Below are 23,789 nucleotides of genomic sequence, written 5' to 3' on the forward strand. Positions count from 1 at the left end.
TCTCCAGGCAAGAATACTGGAGTGGGTTCCCATTTTCCTTCTCCAGGGGATCTCCCCAACCCAGGAATCGAACCCAGGTCTCCAACATTGCAGGCAGATTCTTTACTGACTGAGCTCAGGTGACCTCATGTTTATAAACACTAGCCTTTCCCCTCACCTCACTGGGCGTGCTTATAAATACTCTGGCTCTGAGTTTTGGATGCCCCCTGGGAAGTAATGGAAGAAGGGGCCAGTGAGGAATCAGTCAGCAGCTCCTGGCAATGTGAGCCTCTGGAGGTGGCAGGTTTCTTCTCCCAAAGTTGCCAAGTACTTGTGGGTCAAGAAACCAGGATTTAAGAGATGTTCCTGCTATCTGCTGTGTCTGAGATGGGCGTAGAAGGTTACATTCACCCCAGGGTCTTGTCCTGGTCTCATTCATTAATTCAGCCCCATCTTCATCCCCCTATCCTCTTGGGTTTGCCAGACAAAGAATTTTCTTCACCTAGAATCCTGATTCCTCTACCAAAAATAAAGACAAACCATGTCCAGGCTTGGCAGAAGATAGGAGGGAGGTGAAAAGACGTACATCCCAGAGAGTTCCCTGGTGGCCTGGTGGTTAGGATTTCAGACATTCACTGCAGTGGCCCAGGTTCAGTCCCTGGTCCAGGAGCTGAGATCCCTCAAACCACAGAGCATAAACGAGAAAGAAGACAGGAAGTCCAAAAAACCAGACTGCTTGTCTGGCAAACACAGAAGATCAAGACAAGTTCCTTTCTCCCCTTCCAATGAGACTGGCACCCCCTAAGCTCTCCAGGATTAGAAATCAGAAGTCACTCTGCTGTTCTCCATTATTGTGAAAAAACAGCAACTCACCTACATATCTCGATGCATCTCCCCCTAGAGGGTCCTGAGCACTGACAGCTACTGGAACAGAAACTGTTCTATACTGTCTGGATAGCTAGGCCTGCAGGCACAGAACACGGGACCAGAGCTGCTGGTGTCAGGATTTTGTCCTTTCTCCATCCTCTGGCTTTGGGGAATTGCTTCTCTCATCCCGAGACCTGGAACCCAAAGAAAGACCCCAAGAGATGGAGTCAAATCTAGTCATTGAACAACAGTCTGGAGCGAAGTAGGTAGTCCTCCGAGATCACACGGCCCGTCAAAGCTGGAGTTGGGACCCAGACTCTCTACTCTGGGTATCTCTCCATGCTCATCTGAAATAATCAATAAAGAGATACTCCCTGAGGCCAGGGATACTGAATGCAAGACCAAACCCAGTGGGGAGGCACTTGTTCCAGCTTGAATCCTTGATTTCTCTCTGGCTTCAGGGATTCCCTTTTTATGGGAAGAGCTCTGGCCCACAGCACTCTTGGCTGAGGCTAGTATTCCTGAGCCTAGAGGAGATATCCAGAAATAGATGGGAGAGTGTCATATTTCTGAGCAGCTGTGTGGGAAAGGTACAAAGGGTGTGGGATTTGATGGTCTAAAAGAGAAAGCTACCCTCCCCCTCCCCTGGTGGCTGTTGCTGCAGACCAACACCAGCTTCCCCACTGCAGAGAAAGTCTAGGTAAGGGGCACACCACCCTCCTCTTGGGCACTGGGCACAGAAAACTGTTCCTGAAATGGGTAATTTGGGGTGTTAATGGCAGAGTCATAGCAATCATTAGGAAAAGTATCAGGAAACTTTTTATCTTTGTCTGTTCAGGCGGCTGCAACAGAAATACCACAGTGTGTGTAACTTATCAACAACAAACATTTATTTTTAACAGTTTTGGAAGCTGAAAGTTTGAGATCTGGGTCCCATATGGTCATACGAGGGCCCTTGTTTCTGGTTCATAACCAGCACCTCCCCACTGGTTCCTCATGGGGTGGAAGGTGCTAGGGAGCTCTGTGGGATTTCTTTTATAAGAACAGCAATCCCAGTCATGAGGGCTCATGAACTAATGAACCAGTGATCTCCCAAAGTCCCCACCTTCTAATACCATCACATCAGGCAGGCATTAGAGTTTGAGCATATGAGTTTTGGGGAGACACATTCAGACTATTGCATATTTGATGGAGAACTTTGGGATACTTAGGGAGGTTTGAGGCCATTGGGAAATTTGGGACTTTCTAGGGATTAATTCGGAGAAGGCAATAGCACCCCACTCCAGTACTCTTGCCTGGAAAATCCCATGGATGGAGGAGCCTGGTAGGCTGCAGTCCATGGGGTCGCTAGGAGTCGGGCATGACTGAGCGACTTCACTTTCACTTTTCACTTCCACGCATTGGAGAAGGAAATGGCAACCCACTCCAGTGTTCTTGCCTGGAGAATCCCAGGGATGGGGGAGCCTGGAGGGCTGCCGTCTATGGGGTCCCACAGAGTCGGACATGACTGAAGCAACTTAGCAGCAGGAGCAGCAGCAGGGATTAATTTGGAGCTACACCCCCAATAAGGAATGTTCATCACTGGCCTAGATGAGGGGAAACCGACAAGAGAGGTGCCCTGAGCAGGATGAAGGAAGGACAGAAGGGCAGCAGCTGGGAGAGGAAAAGGGATTGCCAGTGCCTCCGCTTCCTGACCTCCCAGGCCCTCCCTGCCACTCTGGCCCCCGCACCATTGCCCTCAAACTGGTCACTAAGCCAATAATCCACCTGCTCTGCAGGGGTTTCCATTATTAGTGACACCCAGAAAGCCTCTCAGACTTTCAGCAAACATGCCAGGAGGCCTCATGTGTGCCTGGCCTTGGGCTGAGCCCTGGGGACACAGAGTGGGTCATACCTGGTCCTTCCCTCAAGGAACTCACAGGCCAGGAGGGGAGGCAGACTCGGTAGGCAGCACAGTATGATTAGCACAGTGACAGAGGAAAGCGCAGGGTGATTCAGGAGGCCAGAGGAGTCGGAGGGCTTCCTGGAGGAGGTGGCCCCTGAGCTAATCCTTGAAGAGTGGGTAGCAGGAGAAGGGCAGCCCCAGCACGTGGAGGGAAGCAGCAGCGCCTCATCTGGGACTTTGTGCTGTGCCACCTATGTGAAGCAGGTGTAGCGGGGCATGAGGCTAAAGAGGATGGGGAGGGCCAGGTCACAGAGGGCTTCAAATGCCAGCACAAGGAGGTTGGACTCTGTCCTGAGGGTAGGAGGGAAGTTTTGCTTTGTTCTATTGCCTTCTTTTTTTCTTTCTCATAGTGTTCTCATCCCTTCCCTCATAGTGTTCGTGTCTGTATTTTGAGATATTTCTCAAAGCAGGTTTGGCACAGAGGGTTCTGAAGCAGGTGAGGAACATGACCAGCTCTGCTCCAGACTCATTGTGCTCCCTGCTCCAGGGGAGCGTGGAGTTGCAGGGGCGACAGTGGAGGCAGGGAGACCGGGGAGGAGCCAGGGCCTGACTGGAGCCTTGGTGGGGGAGTTGGCCATGGGGAAATGGAAGGACCATTGAGATGGACCCATACTGTGCACACATTAGTTGGCAACTAATTTACTGTTTGATAAATGACTGAATGAATGAAATCCCAAGTAACCATCTAGGGTGCCTGGATGAATAACAGGTAGTAGATTACATGAGACTCTCCTGGTGCCGAGTTCAGAGGAACCACCCCAAGCTGGATGAAGTCTAAAAAGATATTCATCACAAGGATCCCAGGGTATTTCTTGGTACCCAAAGGCTAGAAGTGAAGTCTCTAAAAACCCAAGGAAGTGCTTTACTTCACCTGTGCCTTGGTGTCTTTGCTCTTCAGCCCTCCCTGTCTCTTTCCCTGGGACCTCTTCTCTCCCTGAATTCAGTATACTTGTGACTCTCGAATGTCTCTTGTTGTTATTCTGCTCCCTCTCAGACATCTGCCTCTGGAGAGTCCACATGTGCCAAACTTCCCCCCCGGCCCCGCAAACCTGATCCTTTACTCAATTTTTTTTTAATTGAACACCTACTAAGTGTTGGGATGAGCTTACAATTCCACTCTGCTTTCCTCTGTATTTTCAACTTAGAGCATGGGAACCTTGTTTCCCTTGAGTGTTTCTGAGACAGCTTGCCTTCATTTCCCCCATCGCATTGCCTAAACTGTACAGACATAACATCCAGTCAGTTCTACCTAGTAACAGCGGGTGCACTCTCAGTGCCCATACCTTAGTCTGACCACATGATTCAGTGTCCTCAGTCTGACTTCACTGTTCCCTGTCCTGAAATCTCTTATTGCTGTGCCTCTGCAGGGCAGAGATGCGGACAGAAACAAGGCAATGGAGAGGCAGTGAGAGATACAGTTGGCTTCGGGTTTTTACTACATGACCATTTTGCTGTGGGCCACAAATCTCAGGGGGATGCAAGCTTTTATTCTCATACTCCTGGGTCTTCACGGAGAAGGCAATGGCAATCCACTCCAGTACTCTTGCCTGGAGGATCCCATGGACGGAGGAACCTGGTGGGCTGCAGTCCATGGGGTCTCTGGGAGTCAGACATGACTGAGTGACTTCACTTTCACTTTCCACTTTCATGCGTTGGAGAAGGAAATGGCAATCCACTCCAGTGTTCTTACCTGGAGAATCCCAGGGACAGGGGAGCCTGGTAGGCTGCCGTCTGTGGGGTCGCATAGAGTCAGACACGACTGAAGTGACTTAGCAGCAAGAGCAGCAGCCTGGGTCTTCAGGTTGACTGTAGATGGGCTAAAGTGAGCTTGGATGGGCAGCTCTGCCTCAGCTGCCAGTCTTCCTCAGCAGGCTGCCTCTTTGTTGTAGGCTGGACCCAGATGTGCTCCTCTGGGGTCCAGACTGGAGGAACAGTTCTAGGCCATGTTGTGATGGTCTCTGACCCCAAAAGGAGACCTTCTCTTTTGATTTGGGTTCACCCTAAAGCAGACCCAGAGGCAAGCACTTGGTGAACTAAACTTATTTGTAAGGTGATCTCAGGAATTACAAGTGAAAGAGTGGAAAAATGAGATAGAGAAGAGAGACAAGTACCCCTGCTAAAAGGGTGTGACCACTGTGGTCAACTATGTCTCTCTGGAAACCCTCTGTGGACTAGGGAATCTGATGTTCCACCCTCATTTGGGAGAGCTGTACCTGGGAACATTAAATCTCCTGCACTTTGGGGCTGCCCTGAGCAAGTTCCCAGGATGACGGAGAAAAGCCTGGACACAGGAATATATGGAGCACTAGGAGTGGGAAGCTGCCAGAAGCTTGAGGATTATTCATTGCTCCTGCGTTTCAACCTGAAGATGAGCTGAGGCAACACTGTGGATCGACTGTCACTGGCAGTCTCTTTTACACCACACCCCTCTATGAAATCACAGGAAAGATTCTGACTTTCTTGCTTGAGTTATGTGTCCATCTGTGAGTCAATCACAGTGGCCAGGGCATTGAGCACCCGTTTGGGGTCATGTGTTCCCCTCAAGAGTTGCCGATTGAAGAAAATCCCACGGAATCCATGGACTGCATTCTCCACAGAGAGAGGATCTATCACAGATGCTCAGGCGTCTTTGGTAGATTTCAAGAGACCACAAGAGTTCACGTAGTTTTTAGCCTACTACATACTCTGCCCACGAACATTCTATCCCGGAATTAGGGAGCAGACCCTCATGCTTTACATGCCACTGCGATGCCATTTTTCAGTTCTACCTACTTCATATCTCCTCTGGACAGCTCTTCACTTAAACCGACTTCTGGTGCAAATGTGTTTCCATCAGGCTCTTTGGCTTCTTGTAACATGCATCACATGTTACGTGAAATTCCTCACTCCAGCTCCATCTCCACCTTAAAAGAGTTTAAAAAGCAGGGATATGGGTTTTGTAGTTATTTCTGTTCATAATTTTATCCTCCGCACCTGACAAGATGCTCAAGAGTTTTCTGTTGAATGAAGAGTAACTAGGTTTTAAGGGAGGGAAGATAAAGAGTTCAGTTTGGGACATGTTGAATTTGTCAGAAGCTGCTGTTAACTCCATTGCCCAGAGACGCTCACACCTCAATTTAAACTGTGAATTGGCAGTGACAGGATCTTCGATTGGGAGACTCATAAAATTATAGCCACAGAACATCCCAGTGTCCTAGGATCATGGAACTTTCAAAATTAAACCCCCACCAAGAGCCAGAGGAGATTAAGGGGCAGGGATGCTGAAACTGAGTGAGACTGGGGCCGGGTGCACAACCACCCTGAAATTTGTGTAAAATTGATGCGAAGGCACATAGATCCATTTTTGGAGAAGTTTCAGCTTTCATCAGATTTCAAAGATAAAAAACCACTGATTGCATTATGGTTTTTATAAACGAAGAAAAACAGAAATACCTGAGAATCTGCTGGTGTGTGTCTAGAATACCTCTGCAAGGATGACATGAAATGGGAACACTGCTACCTCTGGGGAGAGGAGGTGGGGTTGAGGAATCAGAGAGAGAAGGGCATTTCACTGCACGCCTTGTGGACTATACATTTTGAACAATGTAAACATATTACCTTTCTGAAAATTAAGTTAAAACTTTATAATATTAAAGTTAAAGTTATGACATGAGTGGTAGTTGAGAGGTTAGGACTCTGGCCTTTCATGGCCAAGGACCTGGGTTTGATCCAGTTCGGGGAACTAAGATCCCATGATGCGTGGTGCTGCCAAAAAAATAATAATAAAGCTATGATTGATCCTGTTAGGGAGCAGAGATGTAAATTAACAACTAGGTAGTGTTTGTGCCCACCGCTTAAATGGAAATTAAAAGAGATTAATATTGCAAGTGTTGGCAAAGACATGGAGAAACGGTCACTTTTATCCATTCTTGGTGGGAGGGTGAAGAGGGATGTTTTGGATGGCAACTTGGCAGTGGCTACCTAAAGGAACACTATTCGGGGCTTCCCTGCTGGCTCAGTGGTAAAGAATCTGCCTGCTGAATCAGGAGACACAGGTTCAACCCCTGATCCAGGAAGATCCCACGGAGCAGCCAAGCCTGATTGCCAGAACTATTGATCCTATGTTCTAGAACTCAGGAACTGCAAGCGCTGCAGCTGAGCGCCCTGGAGCTGGTGCCCTGCAACAGGAGACGCCGCCGCAGTGGGAAGCCCGAGCACTGGAACAGAGTGGGAAGCCCGAGGTCCGGGACAGAGTAGCTCCATCTCTCAGCAGCTAGAGAGAAGCCCACACAGCGATGAAGACCCAGCAGAGTCAAAAGTAAAGCATAGTCCAAAATATACATATATATGAACTGTACTCAGTTCCTTGAAATACCATAGTTTTTATATCTTTCCTATAAAATTATGCAGACAAGTAGAAAAGGATTTATACACATGGATAAATCACTGTGATCAAATGTGTAACATCAAAACCTAGGAAAAAAATTCTGTCTCCATCAATAAGGAAAGGGTTAAATAAATTATGGATTAACTCTACTATGAAATTCCATGTTACCATTATCATGAACAAGGTAGATATGAATGTAGGACATGGAAGACTATAGCCAACACTTTCCTGGGAAAATTCTGTAGAACATGTATGTGTAAGCATGTTTCCTTTCCTTTCGAAGAGTGGCAGTGAAATACCCAAACCCACACCATATTGTAAAGCAATTATTCTTCAAATAAAAAGAAATAAATTACAATGCTTAAAAAAAAAGTCGATTAAAAAAAAACACCCCCCAGACTCTTCAATAAATAGTGCTGGAGAAACTGAACAACTACATGTAAAAGAATGAAATTGGAACACTTCCTAACACCATACACAAATACAAACTCGAAATGGATTAAAGACCTAAAATGTAAGACCAAAAAGTATAAAACTCTTAGAGGAAAACATAGGCAGAACACTCGAAGACATAAATCAAAGCAAGATCCTCAATGACCCACCTCCCAGAGTAACAGAAATAAAAACAAAAGTAAACAAATGGGACCTGATTCAACTTAAAAGCTTTTGCACCGCAAAGGAAACTAAGCAAGGTGAAAAGACAACTCTCAGAGTGGGAGAAAATAATAGCAAATGAAACAACTGACGGAGGATTAATTTCCAAAATATACAAGCAGCTCATACAACTGAATACCAGAAAAACAAACAACCCAATCAAAAAGTGGGAAAAGACCTAAACAGACATTTCTCCAAAGAAGATATACAGATGGCCAACAAACACATGAAAAGATGTTCAGCATCCCTCTTTATTAGGGAAATGCAAATCGAAAGCACAATGAGATATCACTGCACATTGGTCAGAATGGCAAACATCAAAAAGTCTACAAACAATAAATGCTGGCGAGGGTGTGGAGAAAAGGGGATGCTCTTGCACTGTTATTGGGAATGTAAATTGATACAGCCACTTTGGAGGACAGTGTGGAGATTCCTTAAAAAACTAGGAAAAAACGACCATATAACCCAGCAATCCCACTCCTAGGCATATACCCCGAGGAAACCAAAACTGAAAAAGACACATGTACCCCAATGTTCATTGCAGCACTCTTAATAATAGCTAGAACATGGAATCAACCTAGATGTCCACTGACAGATGAATGGATAAAGAAGTTGTGGTTCATATACACAATGGAATATTTCTCAGCCATAGAAAGGAACACATTTGAGTCAGTTCTGAAGAGGTGGATGAACCTAGAACCTATTATACAGAGCAAAGTAAGTCAGAAAAAGAAAGACAAATATTGTATTCTAATGCATATATACGGAATCTAGAAAAATGGTGCTGAAGAATTTATTTACAGGGCAGCAGTGGGGAAACAGGCGTAGAGAATAGACTTATAGACCTGGGGAGAGGGAAGGAGAGGGTGAGATGTATAGAAAGAGTAACATGGAAACTTACATTACAGTATATAAAATAGCCAACGAGAATTTGCTATATGACTCAGGAAACTCAAACAGGGGCTCGGTATCAACCTAGAGGGGTGGGATGGGGAAGGAGATGGGAGGAAGTTTCAAAAGAGGGGGGGATATATGTATACCTATGACTGATTCATGCTGAGGGTAGACAGAAAACAACAAAATTCTGTAAAGCAATTATCCTTCAATAAAGAATAAATTAATTAAAAAAAAAACATTCCGCAAAAAAGATCCTGCCTGTCACAACTAAGACCTGGTGTAGCCAAATAAATGAATGAATTAATACAATTTATTAATAAATTTTAATAAAGTTAATAAAATTAATGTTAATAAACTTAATAAAATAAAAATGAGTTAATAAAAATTTCTTTAAGAAAGTAAAAGAAGATAAAACAAAAAACAAAAATAGGCTGTACAGACAACTGTGTACATATATATTTAATATTATATTACTGGTAGTGCATCCAAAAAGGTCTTAAATGGTACCATTAGCACGAGAGCAGTAGGCAGGGGTAAAAGTGAGAAGAGGGACATGGAGGAAGAGGAAGCAAAGGGGAACTTGGGCTCTGTGATTCATTCATACACAATAAACACTCATTTCTTGGAAATAAAATGAAACGAAACCACCAAATTGAAACTGTCTGTTCCTCTCTTGACCCAAGCCAGGGGCACCTTCTTGGAGCCACTTCAGGCCCTCAGCATGCCCACCACCAGGGTGTAGGGAGCTTCCATGGGGAAGCACTACCCTCTGGACTCACCCCTATCCAGCCCCTCTAAACTCACAACCTGGAGGTCCCTAAGTGAAATCATCTTAGGGTCCTGGTCCCTAGTGGCTCAGATGGTAAAGAGTCTGCCTGCATTGTGGGAGATCCGGGTTCAGTCCCTGGGTGGAGAAAATCCCCTGGAGAAGGAAATAGAAGCCCACTCCAGTATTCTTGCTTGGAAAATCCCATGGATGCAGGAGCCTGGCAGGCTACAGTCCGTGGCATCGAAAAGAGTTGGACATGACTGAGCGACTTCACTTTCAATGGTTGCAGGCATGAAGGAGGACCCTCTGGATCCACTAGAAATTTCCACCTCTATGACTCATGACCCCCTGTCTGGTCCATAAGACATTCCTTCTTGGTGTCTCTGAACCACACCACCCTGCTGATTCATCCACCCTGACACAGCCTGCTCACCTGGCCCACAACCCAGTGCCAGTCCCTCACTTCCTCCAGTTCTGTCTCAGGATCCCTGGGCATACCCTCCCCTGGGGTTGTGTTGAAGGTGGAAATGGACCAGAGTAGACTCACCTTCAGAGAGAACCCCTCCATCTCTACTCCCACCCCCCAGACCTGGGCAACAGATTGACAGAGCTGACCAAGACGGTGTCTTGACTGCAAAGTGAGGTAGCAGGTGTGCAGCAGGTTCTGGGGGAGGCAGGGCCACGCTGGCCACCAAACAAGCCATCATCCTCAGTCACTCCATCACTCAAGTGCACAACAGCTTCTGGAACCTGGAGCCCCCCATCCATGAGACCCTGGAGTTGTGCCAGGGTTGGTGGGGTCCCAGGGGTCCTCAGAAACTGGGTTTCTGGACACTAGAGGGAAGGGGCTCAGGCTCCAGCTTCTGGGGAGTCTGGACCCTCCTCCCCAGATCACATGTTAGTGTACCAGGAACAAGAATCAGAGGGGGCTGGGGACCTGTCCCAGGAGGCAGACCTCAATGCCCAGCAGGGTCTTCCAGGGGACCTGATGCAAGAGGAGGGTCCCTTGTTCTGTTGCTGACTAGAGCAGCCTAGACAGCTGAGGGCAGGGGTCACTTCATAGGCACCACTGCTGCTCTTCTTGCCTCAATAAATTCTCTGCTCTGGAGTGCAAATGTCTCCAGTTCAGTTCAGTTCAGTTTAGTCGCTCAGTCGTGTCCGACTCTTTGTGACCCCATGAATGGCAGCACGCTAGGCCTCCCTTTCCATCATCAACTCCCAGAGTCTACCCAAACCCATGTCCATCGAGTTGGTGATGCCATCCAGCCATCTCATCCTCGGTCGTCCCCTTCTCCTCCTGCCCTCAATCCCTCCCAGCATTAGGGCCTTTTCCATGAGTCAACTCTTTGCATGAGGTGGCCAAAGTATTGGAGTTTCAGCTTCAACATCAGTCCTTCCAGGACTGATCTCCTTTAGGATGGACTGGTTGGATCTTCTTGCAGTCCAAGGGAGTCTTTAAGAGTCTTCTCCAACAACACAGTTCAAAAGCATCAATTCTTCCGGGCTCAGCTTTCTTCACTGTCCAACTCTCACATCCATACATGACTACTGGAAAAACCATGGCCTTGACTAGATGGACTTTTGTTGGCAAAGTAATGTCTCTGCTTTTAAATATGCTATCTAGGTTGGTCATAACTTTCCTTCCAAGGAGTAAGCGTCTTTTAATCTCATGGCTGCAATCACCATCTGCGGTGATTTTGGAGCCCCCCCAAAAAAGTCTGACACTGTTTCCACTGTTTCCCCATCTATTTCCCATGAAGTGATGGGACCAGATGCCATGATCATAGTTTTCTGAATGTTGAGCTTGAAGCCAACTTTTTCACTCTCCTCCTTCACTTTCATCCAGAGTGTGTGTTAATCTCTGTCTCATGATGTTTTGAGATTGCCAACGCCGAAATGAAGCGTGGTGGGAGAGGACACACAGAAATGACTTGCTCTGGGGACCCGATATCCTGGCCTTAGGATCCTACTTTGAGCTCCTTCAGACTTTTGATGGAACTGAGATGAGGGCTAGGGGGTGGGTGCAGGGGTCCTGGTTTGAAAACAACCTCTCTGACTTCCTTCCTTGGCTCTGCATTTCTTGTCAGACAAACAGCTGAAGAAAATGTCTGTCCCCCTTCCTGCCTTCCGGGCTGTTGTGAGGAATCTCTGTCTATTAAAGCATCTGGGGTTGCAGGCTATGGTGTGTGACAAGGGTCTGCACCTGGACCATGTCTAAAAGTGATCAAGAAGTCATTCATTTTAGTCCCTGAGTCCCATAAGACCAAAGCGGGCAGAGAGTCCAGTCTCATGAAACAAAGCAGTCATGAAATTTGATGTCATCACAATGCAGCTCTGTTTAATGGAGTGGCCATCACAGCACTACCCTTGCTTGTTCCCGGGGTCCCCACCACAGAGCGGGGCTCCCTCCACCCTACCATGGGCTCAAATTCCCCAATATCCTGGTTGAAGACATGGCTGCTAGGTCTGGGTCTGAAACCACCTTCTTGCTTCTCCAAGCTCTTTGAAGCCTCCTTTCTTCATCTAGAGGTCACATGTTGCCAGGACTCCTAAGTAGCAGGCACTGAATTTTCAGAGCCCAGCTCCTAAGAGCTGGAACCCCCAAGAGGCCAAGAGCAGGGTCTTCCAGGAGAGCAGAGAGAAGGCCCTCCTGGAGAGTGAGTCTCCCTGCCCTCCAACTGGAGAGAGAAGAAAAGGCAGTGAATGGTCAGCAGGGCCATGGGGGAGTCAAACAGCCAAGGGAGGGACCCGAGGATGACTCACTTGGCATAGACTCACAGCTCGGCCTCTTCTTCTCTGCAAAAGACACCACAGTGAGGCCTCTAGGTAGACAGACCGTCACACCCCAAACTTCCCTTCCCACCAGGCCCTGGTACAACTATTCGCAATTCAATCCATCTTCCCCTTCTCCCAAATATACTTCTGACTTCCATTTCTCCTCCTTCTTCCAGTAAATCTTCCCTTTTCGCCTTTCCATCCCTGCCCCACCCTGGCTCAGTCACTCTGTCCTGCCTCAGCTCTGGGGAATAGCACATGTGGGTCCCATCAACCCACTATGCCCATGGCCTCCTGAGATCTGAAGAAGTGCTCCTGCCACTTTCCTCTGCTTATTGCCCTCCTTAACCAGGTTCTTTTGGTCTATTAGACTGTGTAGCAGGAGGAAAATTTTGAGAACATTTGGAAAATCATCTAAGAATATTCACACATGCAGAAAACATTTATCTGACTGCCACTGAGCTGGCAGAACCTGAGTCACAGAGAAAGAATATCTCCAACCAGCTTCTGGCCCTCAACGTCCTCATGAATGACGTGGGTCTCTTGAAGGCCCTCGGGACTGAAATCAACTGGGGACCTCCTGGCAGTCCTGCTTCCCTCATGCATGGCTCACCACCCAGATAGGCGCAGTTAAAGTGGCTGCACATCTGATCACTGCTGGAGAGAGTCACCAGGCTTTTGTTTCCATCCTTAGAGAAATTCGTCACCACGAAGACTTCATATGGGGGGATCAGCACCTCACGCTCCTCAGGAAAGACAGACAGGGCCTGGATGGGGGCTCCAGAGCAAGTCCTTAGAGAGAAGAAAGTGGCATTACCAAATCTACGGGCCACTGTCTCATCCAGTGAGCTGGAGGCAAACTGGCCCAAGCGGATAGAGTCCCCCACACTCTTGGGTTCAAAGTGAATCCTGCGCACGCCACGAAACACCATCTGCCCAGGTTCCCTGCTGCAGCCCCCACCACTCCGCAGCAGCTGCAGGGCCCGGGTCAGGTAGAAATGCAGGGCCTTGAAAGGGAAGTGGCTCATGTAGGACTCCCAGGAGCCACCGCCAGTCCGCACAGCCCGGTTCAGCTCCCGGTACAAAGTGTTGGATGAGTTGGTGTAGACCATGATGGCGATTCCGTGCTGGTTTCTGAAGCCAGGAGGCAGAATAAGCCCTGGACGTTTTTGCTCCCAGGCCTTCTGGGCTGTCTCCCAGGACTCCCGCAACCGAGTATGGTTGGCCATCTCCTTCTCTAACAGAAGCACTGCTTTCTCCTCCATCTCCTCTGAGCAGCCCACATAGGCATCATCGAATGTATCTGGAGCCAGGCTCAAGTACTGGATGGTAACACCCTGGGCATACGGAGGTAAGGAAGAAAGGGGCCACACAGAAAATTGTATAAGTTCAGGGTACTGGACTAAGGTCCTGGACACAGATTTTTCAGAAACCCAGAATCTCATTTCTATGCTCAAATATCTGGAGTCTGATATTTGGCAAGAGCTCAGGGGTTTCAATAACAGTCAATGAAGTCAGAGAGACATTGGTTCAAATCCTGAATTCACCACCTACTGCCTGTAAGATCTTGGGCAAGTCTCTTAACTTTTCTGGGCTTCAAGTTCTCCACTTATAAACTCAATATACTTTCAACCTCACAGGGTTATTTTCAGGACTGCATATAGATCCTAACTAACTAAAAGGGGTCATCTATCATTAGAGAGGTTCCTGCACTGGGTGGAATGTGGCGCTGGGTGACTTCCAAGCACTATTCTGGCTTTAAGACTGTGTGCAAGTGACATGCGAATATGCACTCAATCTCTAACGACCTGACCCCACGCCCAGCCTCAGACTCCTTCCCTCTCCCACACAGGTGTGCAGACACCACACCAGGGCCCTGTCAGCTCAGAGACTCAATCCTCTCCTGCTTTAGAAGCCTGCATCCTCCACCCTGGGGTGGGAGTGGGGAGGAGGTCAAGCCCTGGTCTGGGAGGGGCTGCCGGAGGGCCGTACACAGGTAACCCTAAGGAGAGTGTGCAGGCTGGGCCCCAGGTGGAAGATGGGAAGTGAGAGGAGGAAGCTGGAGGCTGCCCGAGGGAGGAGGGTATGAAGGCAGGAGGGTCACAGGAGGACCTGTGGGTGGAGGTGGGGTTCTGGGAGATGGAGTGGGAACTTGGGGCTCCCTGGGGGTGTGGAGGTTCCTGAGAGGAAGCAGGTTCAGAGGATGACATGCTAGAGAAGCGTCCCTGGGAGGGATCTTTGAGGAGTCAGGCCCTGGGTCCCACCCCACCAAGTATTCCTTTTGCTGCAGCAGAAGGCTCTCCCCACTTACCTGCCCAGGGTCATAACGGCGGACACCACTGCCAAGGGTGTAGAGGCTGAGGCAGCTGAGGCTTATCAGCAGAGTTGCCTGTATCATTCTTGCTGGATTCTTGGAGGGTGAGATCCAGATGAAGGTGGGACCAGCAATGGTCTTTCTTGGCTTCAGTGGGCTGGGGGACAGAGACTTGGAGCCTTTTTTCTCTGGTGGGAGGGATCCCTGGTCCAGGACTTGGCCCGGCAGTGCACGGACTGGTCCAAGGGCACGTCTAAATGAGTGGACTCAGCTTGGATTATATCATCCCCCACTTCCACCCCAGCACAACCATAGCCTGTATGCCCCGCCTCCTGATTCCTGGGGTTCTCAGAGCCATCTGCCCAGGAATGATAAAGTAGAAGGGCAATAATGGCTCTGCTGGAGTGGGGAGGGGACAGGGTCAGGGACCCACCTGGAGGCAGCAGAGGCCTATTAGAAGGAAGAGCCAGTTCTGATTCCACGATGGAACTGTTTCTTTGGCTTGCTTTTTGTTGCTTCAGGTTTTATAATCACACATAGAGTCCTGCCTCAGAGAACCCTGCCACTCTGCCTGACTGTTAAACTAAAATACCTCTGTTCAGCTCACAGGAAGAGAAGCTGAGCCTTCCACCAGTGAATGGCTGCAAAAAAAGGAGAGATTAGCACACTTTTTCTACCGGCTGGGCGTTTCCTGCAAGATGTTTTGTAAGACTAACAGCCCTTTTCACTTAACTTCCTCACTGCCTCCCCCTCTCTATTCTGCCATTTGACCTTGTTCTTCACCTCCCCCAGCCCGCTCTTTTATAAAAGAACCTGGCATACAGACCCCGATAAGGTAGTTAGATTGAGACATTAGTCTGCCATCTTCTCAACCAACAGACTTTCTAAATAAAGTCATATTCCTTGCCTCAACACCTCATTTCTCAGATTTATTGACCTGTCAGGCGGCAAGCAGAGTGAGCTTGGACTTGATAACAGGTCGAGAGAGGGAAGGAGAACTGAAGCTTCTGGGTGGCAGGGGCTGAAGTCTGCACAGGCGCTGCGCTGTACTGTGAACGGGAGTCCGGGAGTCCCGAAGGTCAACAAAGTCCGAGGCTAACTATAGCATCAACGTGGTAACCCGATACCCATACCTCTCTTCCCCAACAACAGACAGCGGAGTGGGGGGAATGGATAACTTCCCTCTCCAGGGACTGCGAGGTCTATCTCCAGGATACTTTCCTTCCTGCAAACCAGAGCTAGAGGAGGAGAATTGTGAGATGTGGTCTCTCCCTTGGGTGGGCCCTTTCGGCCATGGTTGGGACTCCAAGGCACTAGGCCAAGGGAACCAAGAGGGTTCTGCCTGCTGAGAGGCCGCCACTCGTGCACTTGTTGTGCACTTCTTGAGTCACTAAGTCGTGTCCGACTCTTTGCGACCCCATGGACTGCAGCAGGCCAGGCCTCCCAGTCCCTCACTATCTCCCAGGGTTTGCCTAAGTTCATGTTCATTGAATCGGTGATACCATCCAACCATCTCATCCTCTGTTGCCCTCTTTTCCTTCTGCCTTCAATCTTCCCCAGGATCAGGGTCTTTTCCAATGAGTTGGCTGTTCACATCAGGTGGCCAAAGTATTGGAGCTTCAGCATCAGTCTTTCCAATGAGTATTCAGGGTTGATTTCCTTTTGGATTGACTAGTTTGATCTCCTTGCTGTCCAAGGGACTCTGAAGAGTCTTCCCCAACACCACAGTTCCAAAGCATCAATTCTTTGGCCATCTGCCTTCTTTATGGTCCAACTCTCCCATACATAACTACTGGAAAGACCACAGCTTTAACTATAAGGACTTTCATCAGCAAAGTGATGTCTTTGCTTCTTAATACACTGTCTAGGTTTCTCATGGGCTTCCCTGGTGGCTCAGAAAGTAAAGAATCTGCCCCCAGTGCAGAAGAACTTGGGTTGGGTAGATCCCCCAGAGAAAGGAATGGCAACCTACCTCAGTATTCTTACCTGGAAAATTGCATGCACAGAGGAGCCTGGTGAGCTACAGTCTGTGGAGTCACAAACAGTTGGACATGACCGAGAGACTCACACACACACACACACACACACTAGGTTTGTCATATTCCATCCAAGAATCACTTGTCTTCTAATTTCATGCCTGCAGTCATCATCTGTGGTGATTTTAGACCCAAGAAGAGAAAATCTGTTGCTGCTTCCACCTTTTCCCCTTCTATTTGCCATGAAGTGATGGGACTGGATGCCCTGATATTAGTTTTTTTTTAATATTGAGTTTTAAAGGTGACCTTTTCACTCTCCTCTTTCACCCTCATCAAGAGGCTCTTTAGTTCCTCTTCATTTTCTGCCATTAACATGATATCATCTGCATATCTGAGGTTGTTGATATTTCTCCTGGTAATCTTGATTCCAGCTTGTAAATCATCCAACCCAGCACTTCATATGATGTACTCTGCATAAACGTTAAATAAACAGGGTGACAATATACAGCCTTGTTGTACTCCTTTCTCAGTTTTGAACCAGTCAGTTGTTTCATATAGTTTATTCCATTTATTTATTCGTATACAATTTGCATATGGCCAACAGTTGGGTGATATGTTGTCCAACATCTGAATGGCCCCTACCTGCCTCCTTTCTGTTTATACCTCTTCCCTCCAGTAAGCTTTACTCAGATGCAGAGCTCTCTCTCACATCCTCAGGGGCCAGCCTTGCCCCTCCCCAGACCCTCTGTCCCCTGACCTCTCAGACTCAGGCAACCCCATGTTTATAAACATTAGCCTTTCCCTTCACCTCCTTGGGCTTGCCTATACATACACTAGCTCTGAGTTTTGGATACCTCCCAGGAGGTAATGAGAGAAGGGGCCAGCTGAGGAATTGGCCAGCAGCTCTGGGAGGAGCTTTCTGGTAGTGTGAGCCTCTGCAGGTGGCAGGATTCCTCCTTCAGAGTGGCCAAGGACTTGTGGGTGCAGAAACTAGCATTTAATAGATGCACTTGCTACTTGCTGTGTCTGAGGTGTGCGTAGACGGTTAGATTCACCCTAGGGCCTTGTCCTGGTCTGGCTCATTAATTCAGACGCATCTTCTTTCCCCTATCCCCTCAGGTTTGCCAGACAAAGAATTTCCTTCACCTAGAATCCTGCTTCCTGTAGACCAAAAACGAAGACAAGCTGTGTCCAGGGTTGAGAGAAGGAAATGAAAAGGGGGGCATCCCAAGGGAGTTCCCTGGTGGCCTAGGGGTTATGATTTAGGCATTCACTGCGGTGGGCCAGGTTTAATCCCTGGTCAGGGAGCTGAGATCCCACAAACAAAAGAGCATAAACAAAAAGGAAGAGAGGCAGTCCAAAAAACCAGACTGCTTGTCAAAAACCACAGAAGATCAAGACAGGTTTTTTTGTTCCCTTCCAGTGAGACTGGCCCCCCTTAGCTCTCCAAGATTAAAAATCAGGAGTCACTCTCCTGTTCTCCATTACTGTGAAAACTGCATCTCACCTACATATCCTGATGGCTCTCCCCCAGAGGGTCCTGAGTGCTGAAAGCTGCTGGAACAGAAGATACTATACCATACTGTCTGGACAAATAGGCCTGCCGGGACACAACACGGGGCCAGACCTGTTGGTATCAGGGTTTTCTCCTCTCTCCATCCTCTGGCTTTGGGGAATTGCTTCACTTATCCTGAGGCCTAGCACCCCAAGAAAGACCCCAAGAGATGGAGTCAAATCTAGTCATTGAACAGTGGTCTGGAGTGAAGTGGAAAGTCCTCTGGATCACATGGCCAGTCAACGCTGGAGTTGGGACCCAGACTCCCTACTCTGGGTATCTCTCCTTGCTCCTTAGGTGAGTCTCCATGCTCATCTGAAAGTATCAATAAGGAGATACTCCCTGAGGCCAGGGATGCTGAATGCAGGACCAAACCCAGTGGGAAGGCACTTGTTCCAGCTTGAATCCTTGATTTCTCTCTGGATTCAGGGATTCCCTTTTTCATGGGAAGAGCTCTGGCCCAGAGCACCCTGAGCAGAAGCTAGTATTCCTGAGCCTAGAGGAGATATCCAGAAATAGATGGGAGAGTGTCACATTTCTGAGCAGCTGTGTAGGAAAGGCACAGGGGGTGTGGAATTTGACAGTATAAAAAAGAAACCTGCCCTCTTCCTCCCCCGGTGACTGTCACTGGAGACCAACACCAGCTTCCCCACTACAGAGAAAGTCTAGGTAAGGGGCACACCACCCTCCTCCTGGGTACTCGGCAAGAAAAGCTGTTTCTGAAACAGGAAATTTGGGCTGTTAGTGGTAGAGTCATAGCAATCATTAGGAAAAGTTTCAGGAAACCTTTTATCTTTGTCTGTTCAGGCTGCTATAACAAAAATACAATGAAGTGGGTTAACTTATCAACAACAAACATTTATTTTTAACAGTTCTGGAGGCTGGAGGCTGAAAGTTTGAGATCTGGGTGCCACCCTGGTAAGATGAAGGCCTTTTCCTGGTTCATAACCAGCACCTCCCCACTGGGTCCTCACAGGTTGGAAGCTGCTAGGGAGCTCTGTGGGGTCTTTTATTACAAGAACAAAATTCCAGTCATTAGGGCTCATGAACTAATGAACCAATGATTTCCCCATGACTCACCTTCTAATACCATCACATCAGGCATTAGGGTTCCAGTATTTGAATTTTTGGGTGACACATTCAGACTTTTGCACATTGGATGGAGAACTTTGGGATACTTAGGAAGGTTTGAGGCCATTGGGTAATTTGCGGGTTTTTAGAAAGGGATTTGGAGCTACATCCCCGGTATGGAATGTTCATCACAGGCCTGGATGAGGGGAAACCGACAAGTGCCCTGAGCAGGATGACAGGAAGAACAGAAGGGCAGCAGCTGGGGGAGGAAAAGGGGTTGCCAGTGCCTTCACTTCCTGGCCTTCCAGCCCCTTCCCAACACTCTGATCCCCGCACCAAACATGAAATTTGATGTCATCGCAGTGCAGCATCCCCCGACATCCTGGTTGGAGACATGGCTGCTAGGTCTGGTCTGAAACCACCTTCTTGCTTTTCCAGGCTCTTCAAAGCCTCCCTTCTTCATATGGAGGTCACATTGTCCCAGGACTCCTAAGTGGCAGGTCTTGAACTTTCAGATCCTTGTTTCTAAGAGCCAGAATCCCCAAGAGGCCAAGAGCAGGGTCTGCCAGGAGAGCAGAGAGAAGTCCCTCTTGGAGAGTGAGTCTGCTTGCCCTCCTGCTAGAGAGAGAAGAAAAGGCAGTGAATGGTCAGCAGGGCCAGGGGAGTCAAAGCAAGGGAGAGATGGGCAGGAGGGTGACTCACTTGGCACAGACTCACATCTCGGCCTCTTCCTCCCTGCAACAGACAGCACAGTGAGGCCTCCATGTAGACAAACCCTCACACCCCAAACTTCCCTTCCCACCAAGCCCTGGCAAAGCCACCCCCCATCTCAATCCAGCTTTCCCTTCTCCCAAATATACTTCTGACTTCCATTCCTCCTCCTTCTTCCAAGAAATCTTCCCCGTTTGCCTTTCCATCCCTGCCCCACCCTGGCCCCAATCACTTGGCCCCTTCCTCAGCGCTGGGGAATAGCATCCGCGTGTCCTGTCAGCCCCTCTACACCCAGAGCCTCCTGAGATCTGAAGCCGCACTCCTGCCACTTTCCTCTGCTTAGCATCCTCCTTAAACAGGCATTTTGGTCTGTTAGACTGTATAGCAGAAGAAAATGTTGAGGACACTTAGAGAATCATCTGAGAATATTCACACATGCAGTAAACACCTAAAGGGCCTTGTCTGAGTGGCTGAACCTGAATCACAAAGAAAATAACTTCAACTAACTTCTGGCCTTCAACTTCCCCATTAATCAGTCTCAGGGGTCTCTTGAAAGGCCCTGGACATTTAAATCAACCAGGGATCTCCTGCCAGTCTTGCTTCCCTCATGCATGGCTCACCACCCAGATAGGCGCAGTTAAAGTGGCTGCAGATGTGATCGGTGCTGGAGAGAGTCACCAGGCTGTGGGTTTCATTCTTGAAGAAATCAGTAACCACGAAGACTTCATGTGGGGGGATCAGCACCTCACGCTCCTCAGGAAAGACAGATAGGTCCTGGATCAGGGCCCCAAAGCAAGTCCTTAGGGAGAAGAAGGTGGTATTACCAAAACTGCGGGCCACTGCCTCGTTCAGGGAGCTGGAGGCAAACTGGCCAAAGCGGATAGAGTCCCACAGCCTCTTGGGTTCAAAGCGAATTGTGCGCACGCCTCGGAACACCATCTGCCCGGGTTCCCTGCTGCAGCCCCCACCACCCCGCAGCAGCTGCAGGGCCCGGGTCAGGTAGAAATGCAGGGCCTTGAAGTGGAACTGGTTCATGTAGGACTCCCAGGAGCCACCGCCTGTCCGCACAGCCTCGTTCAGCTTCTGGTGCAAAGTGTTGGATGAGTTGGTGTAGAGCACAATGGCGATTCCATGCTCGGTTTTGAAGCCCGGAGGCAGGCTGAGCCCTGGACTTTTTTGCTCCCAGTACTTCTCAGCTGTCTCCCAGGCAACCCGCAGCCAGGTATGGTGGGCCATCTCCCTCTGTAGCAGAGGGACTGCCACGTCCTCCATCTCTTCCGAGCAGCCCACATAGGAATCATCAAAAGTGTCTGGAGCCAGATCCAGGTCCTTGGAGGTAATACCCTGGGCATACAGAGAAAAGAAAGAGAGGAGCCACACAGGAAAGCATGTAAATTCAGGCTACTGAACAGAGGTCCTGTGGGCAGATCAGTTCAGAAACACAGAATCTCATTTCTATGCTCAAATATCTAGAGTGTGAAATTTGTCAAGAGCTCAGAAACTTAAGTAATAGGCACTGAAGTCAGACAGATATGGGTTCAGTCCTGAATTCTCCAGCTACTGACTGTGAGATCTTGGGCAAGCCTCTTAACTTTTCTGGGCTTCAGGTTCTCCCCCTATACACTGAGGATACTTCCTGACTCCACAGGGTTATTGTCAGGACTGCATATAGATCCTCACTGTGTACTAACTAAGAGGAGTCATCTATCATTAGAGAGGTTCCTGCACGTGGTGGGACGTGGGGCTGGATGACCTCCAAGCACCTTTCTGGCTCTGAGACTCACTGTGCAGATGACATACAAATATGCACTCAATCTCCAATGACCTGACCTCATGCCCAGCCTCAGACTCCTTCCCTCTCCCACACAGGAGTGTAGACACCACACCAGGGCCCTGTCAGTACTGAGACTCAGTCCTCTCCTGCTCTAGAAGCCGGCATCCTCCACCCTGGGTTGGGAGTGGGGAGGAGGTCAAGCCCTGGTCTGGGAGGGGCTGCAGGAGGGTCATACACAGGTAACCCTAAGGAGAGTGTGCAGGCTGGGCCCAGGGTGGGAGAAGGGAAGCGAGAGGAGGAAGCTAGAGGCTGCCCGAGGGAGGAGGGTATGAAGAAAGGAGGGTCACAGGAGGACCTGTGGGTGGAGGTAGGGTTCTGGGAGATGGAGTGGGAACTTGGGGCTCCCTGCAGTGATCCTGATAGGAAGAGGGTTCAGAGGATGGCATCCTAGAAGCATTCCTGGGAGGGAGCTTTGAGGAGTCAGGCCCTGGGTTTCCCCCCCGCCACAAGTGTTCCCTTTGCTGCAGCAGAAGGCTCTCCCCAGTTACCTGCCCATGGCTGCCCAGGCTGTGGAGGCTGAGGCAGCTGAGGGTGATCAGTAGAGCAGCCAGCATTATCCTCAGACACTTGGAGAGTGAGATCCAGCTGAGGGCGGGACCAGCGATGGTGGATTCTCAGTTTTGCTGGGATGGTGACAGAAACTTGGAGCCTTTCTTCTCTAGTGTGAGGGGTCCCTGGCCCAGGACTTGGCCAGGCAGGGCATGGGCAGGTCTAAGGGTGTGTCTAAGTGAGCGGGTGCGGTTTAGATTATAACATCCCCCACCTCCACCCCAGCACAACCTTAGTCTCTGTCCCTGCCACCCGGAGTGCTTAGAGCCATCTGCACAGGAATGATAAAGGCAGGGGTGGGGCTTGAGGAGGGGAGGTGATTTGGCTCTACTTAGAGTCAGGAGGGGCCTGGAGTCAGAGACCCAACTGGAGGCGGCCCAGGCCTGTTAGAAAGAGGAGTCAGCTCTAACTCTAGGATGGAACTGTTTCTTTGACTTGCTTTTTGTTGCTTCAGTTCCTATAATTATACATGAAATCCTGCCTCAGAGAACCCTGCTCCTCACCCTGACTATTAAACTAAAGTACCTCTGTCAGCTCACAGGAAAATAATCTAACCCCCATGCCAGTGAAAGGCTGCAAAAAAAGAAGAGATTAACATACCCTTTCCATAGGCTGGGCATTTCCTCTGAGATGTTTTGTAAAGCTCAGGACCCTTTTTACTTTACTTCTGCCCAGCCTCTCCCTCTCTGTTTCGCCTTTTTACTTCATTCCTCACCTCTCTTTCTCTGCCCTAAAAAAAAGCCCTGGCAATACAGACCCCTATAAGATAGTCAGTTGAGACATTAGTCTGCCATTTTCTTGGTCAGCTGCCTTTCCACGTAAAGTCGTATTCCTTGTCTCAGCACTTCCTTTCTCAGTTTATTGAGCTGTTGGGTGGCTAGCAGAGCGACCTTGGATTTGGTAGCAGGCCAAGAACAGGAGGGAGCGCTGAAAGTTCTGGGCGGCAGCCCCGGGCGTCTGCTCAGGAGTGCAGTGTCTCCTGTCCCGAGTGTCCCGCAGATCTGCCAAGTCCACAGCTAACTATAGCCCCCCTACCCAGGCAGTGACCCGACACCCCCCTTCCCTAACAACAGACATCCTGTGGGAGCAGGGCCGAGAGCTATAACTCCCCTTCCCTTGGACTGCAAAGCCTTTCTCCAGGACCTTCCTTGTCTCCTAGCAAGACCAAGGCTGCAGCAAGAGAACTGTGAAAATGTCTTTCCCTTGGGCAATCTGTGACTGCCACGGCCCAGCCTCCACACCAGAAGTCTGAGGGGACCAAGAAAGTTATACCTGCTGAGAGTTCACCTCTTGTGTGCCCCTTGATTTGCATACAATTTGCATTTGGCCAACTGCTTGGGTCACTTGTACTCCAGCATTTGAGGGGCCCCCACCCTTCTCCTTTCTCTTTAAGCCCCTTCCCTTCAGTAAGCCTTACCCAGATGCAGAGCTCTCTCTCACATCCTCAGGGGCTAGCCTCGCCCCTCCCCAGACCCTCAGTCCCCTAACTCTCAGACTCAGGTGACCTGTTTATAAACACTAGCCTTA

At 49.1% G+C, this 23,789-nt stretch overlaps 2 protein-coding genes across 4 annotated transcripts; both read right to left on the reverse strand.

Annotated features, from left to right (window-relative positions):
* Positions 11,794-15,628, reverse strand: LOC102169116 (ecto-ADP-ribosyltransferase 5). Of its 2 annotated transcripts, XM_005689868.3 has the most exons (6): positions 15,504-15,628; positions 15,000-15,207; positions 14,564-14,723; positions 12,866-13,589; positions 12,241-12,273; positions 11,794-12,155 (listed from the first exon to the last, which is right to left on the reverse strand). In XM_005689868.3, the coding sequence occupies exons 3-6, from the start codon at positions 14,648-14,650 to the stop codon at positions 12,049-12,051; spliced, it is 951 nt and encodes a 316-aa protein (XP_005689925.2). In that variant the 5' UTR covers positions 14,651-14,723; positions 15,000-15,207; positions 15,504-15,628; the 3' UTR covers positions 11,794-12,048. The 2 variants fall into 2 exon arrangements, 1 of the variants encoding a protein (XP_005689925.2); XR_001296573.2 differs by lacking the exon at positions 14,564-14,723 and having other exon boundaries at positions 12,866-13,044.
* Positions 18,978-22,502, reverse strand: LOC102178093 (ecto-ADP-ribosyltransferase 5). Of its 2 annotated transcripts, none has more exons than XM_018059422.1 (4): positions 22,202-22,502; positions 20,500-21,223; positions 19,871-19,903; positions 18,978-19,783 (listed from the first exon to the last, which is right to left on the reverse strand). In XM_018059422.1, exons 1-4 carry the CDS (start codon positions 22,265-22,267, stop codon positions 19,680-19,682), a joined length of 927 nt encoding a protein of 308 aa, XP_017914911.1. In that variant the 5' UTR covers positions 22,268-22,502; the 3' UTR covers positions 18,978-19,679. The 2 variants fall into 2 exon arrangements, with proteins under 2 accessions (XP_017914911.1, XP_017914910.1); XM_018059421.1 differs by having other exon boundaries at positions 18,978-19,786.

This window comes from Capra hircus, chromosome 15 (genome assembly GCF_001704415.2).
Source record: "Capra hircus breed San Clemente chromosome 15, ASM170441v1, whole genome shotgun sequence".
In the NCBI taxonomy this organism is placed as follows: Eukaryota; Metazoa; Chordata; class Mammalia; order Artiodactyla; family Bovidae; genus Capra; species Capra hircus.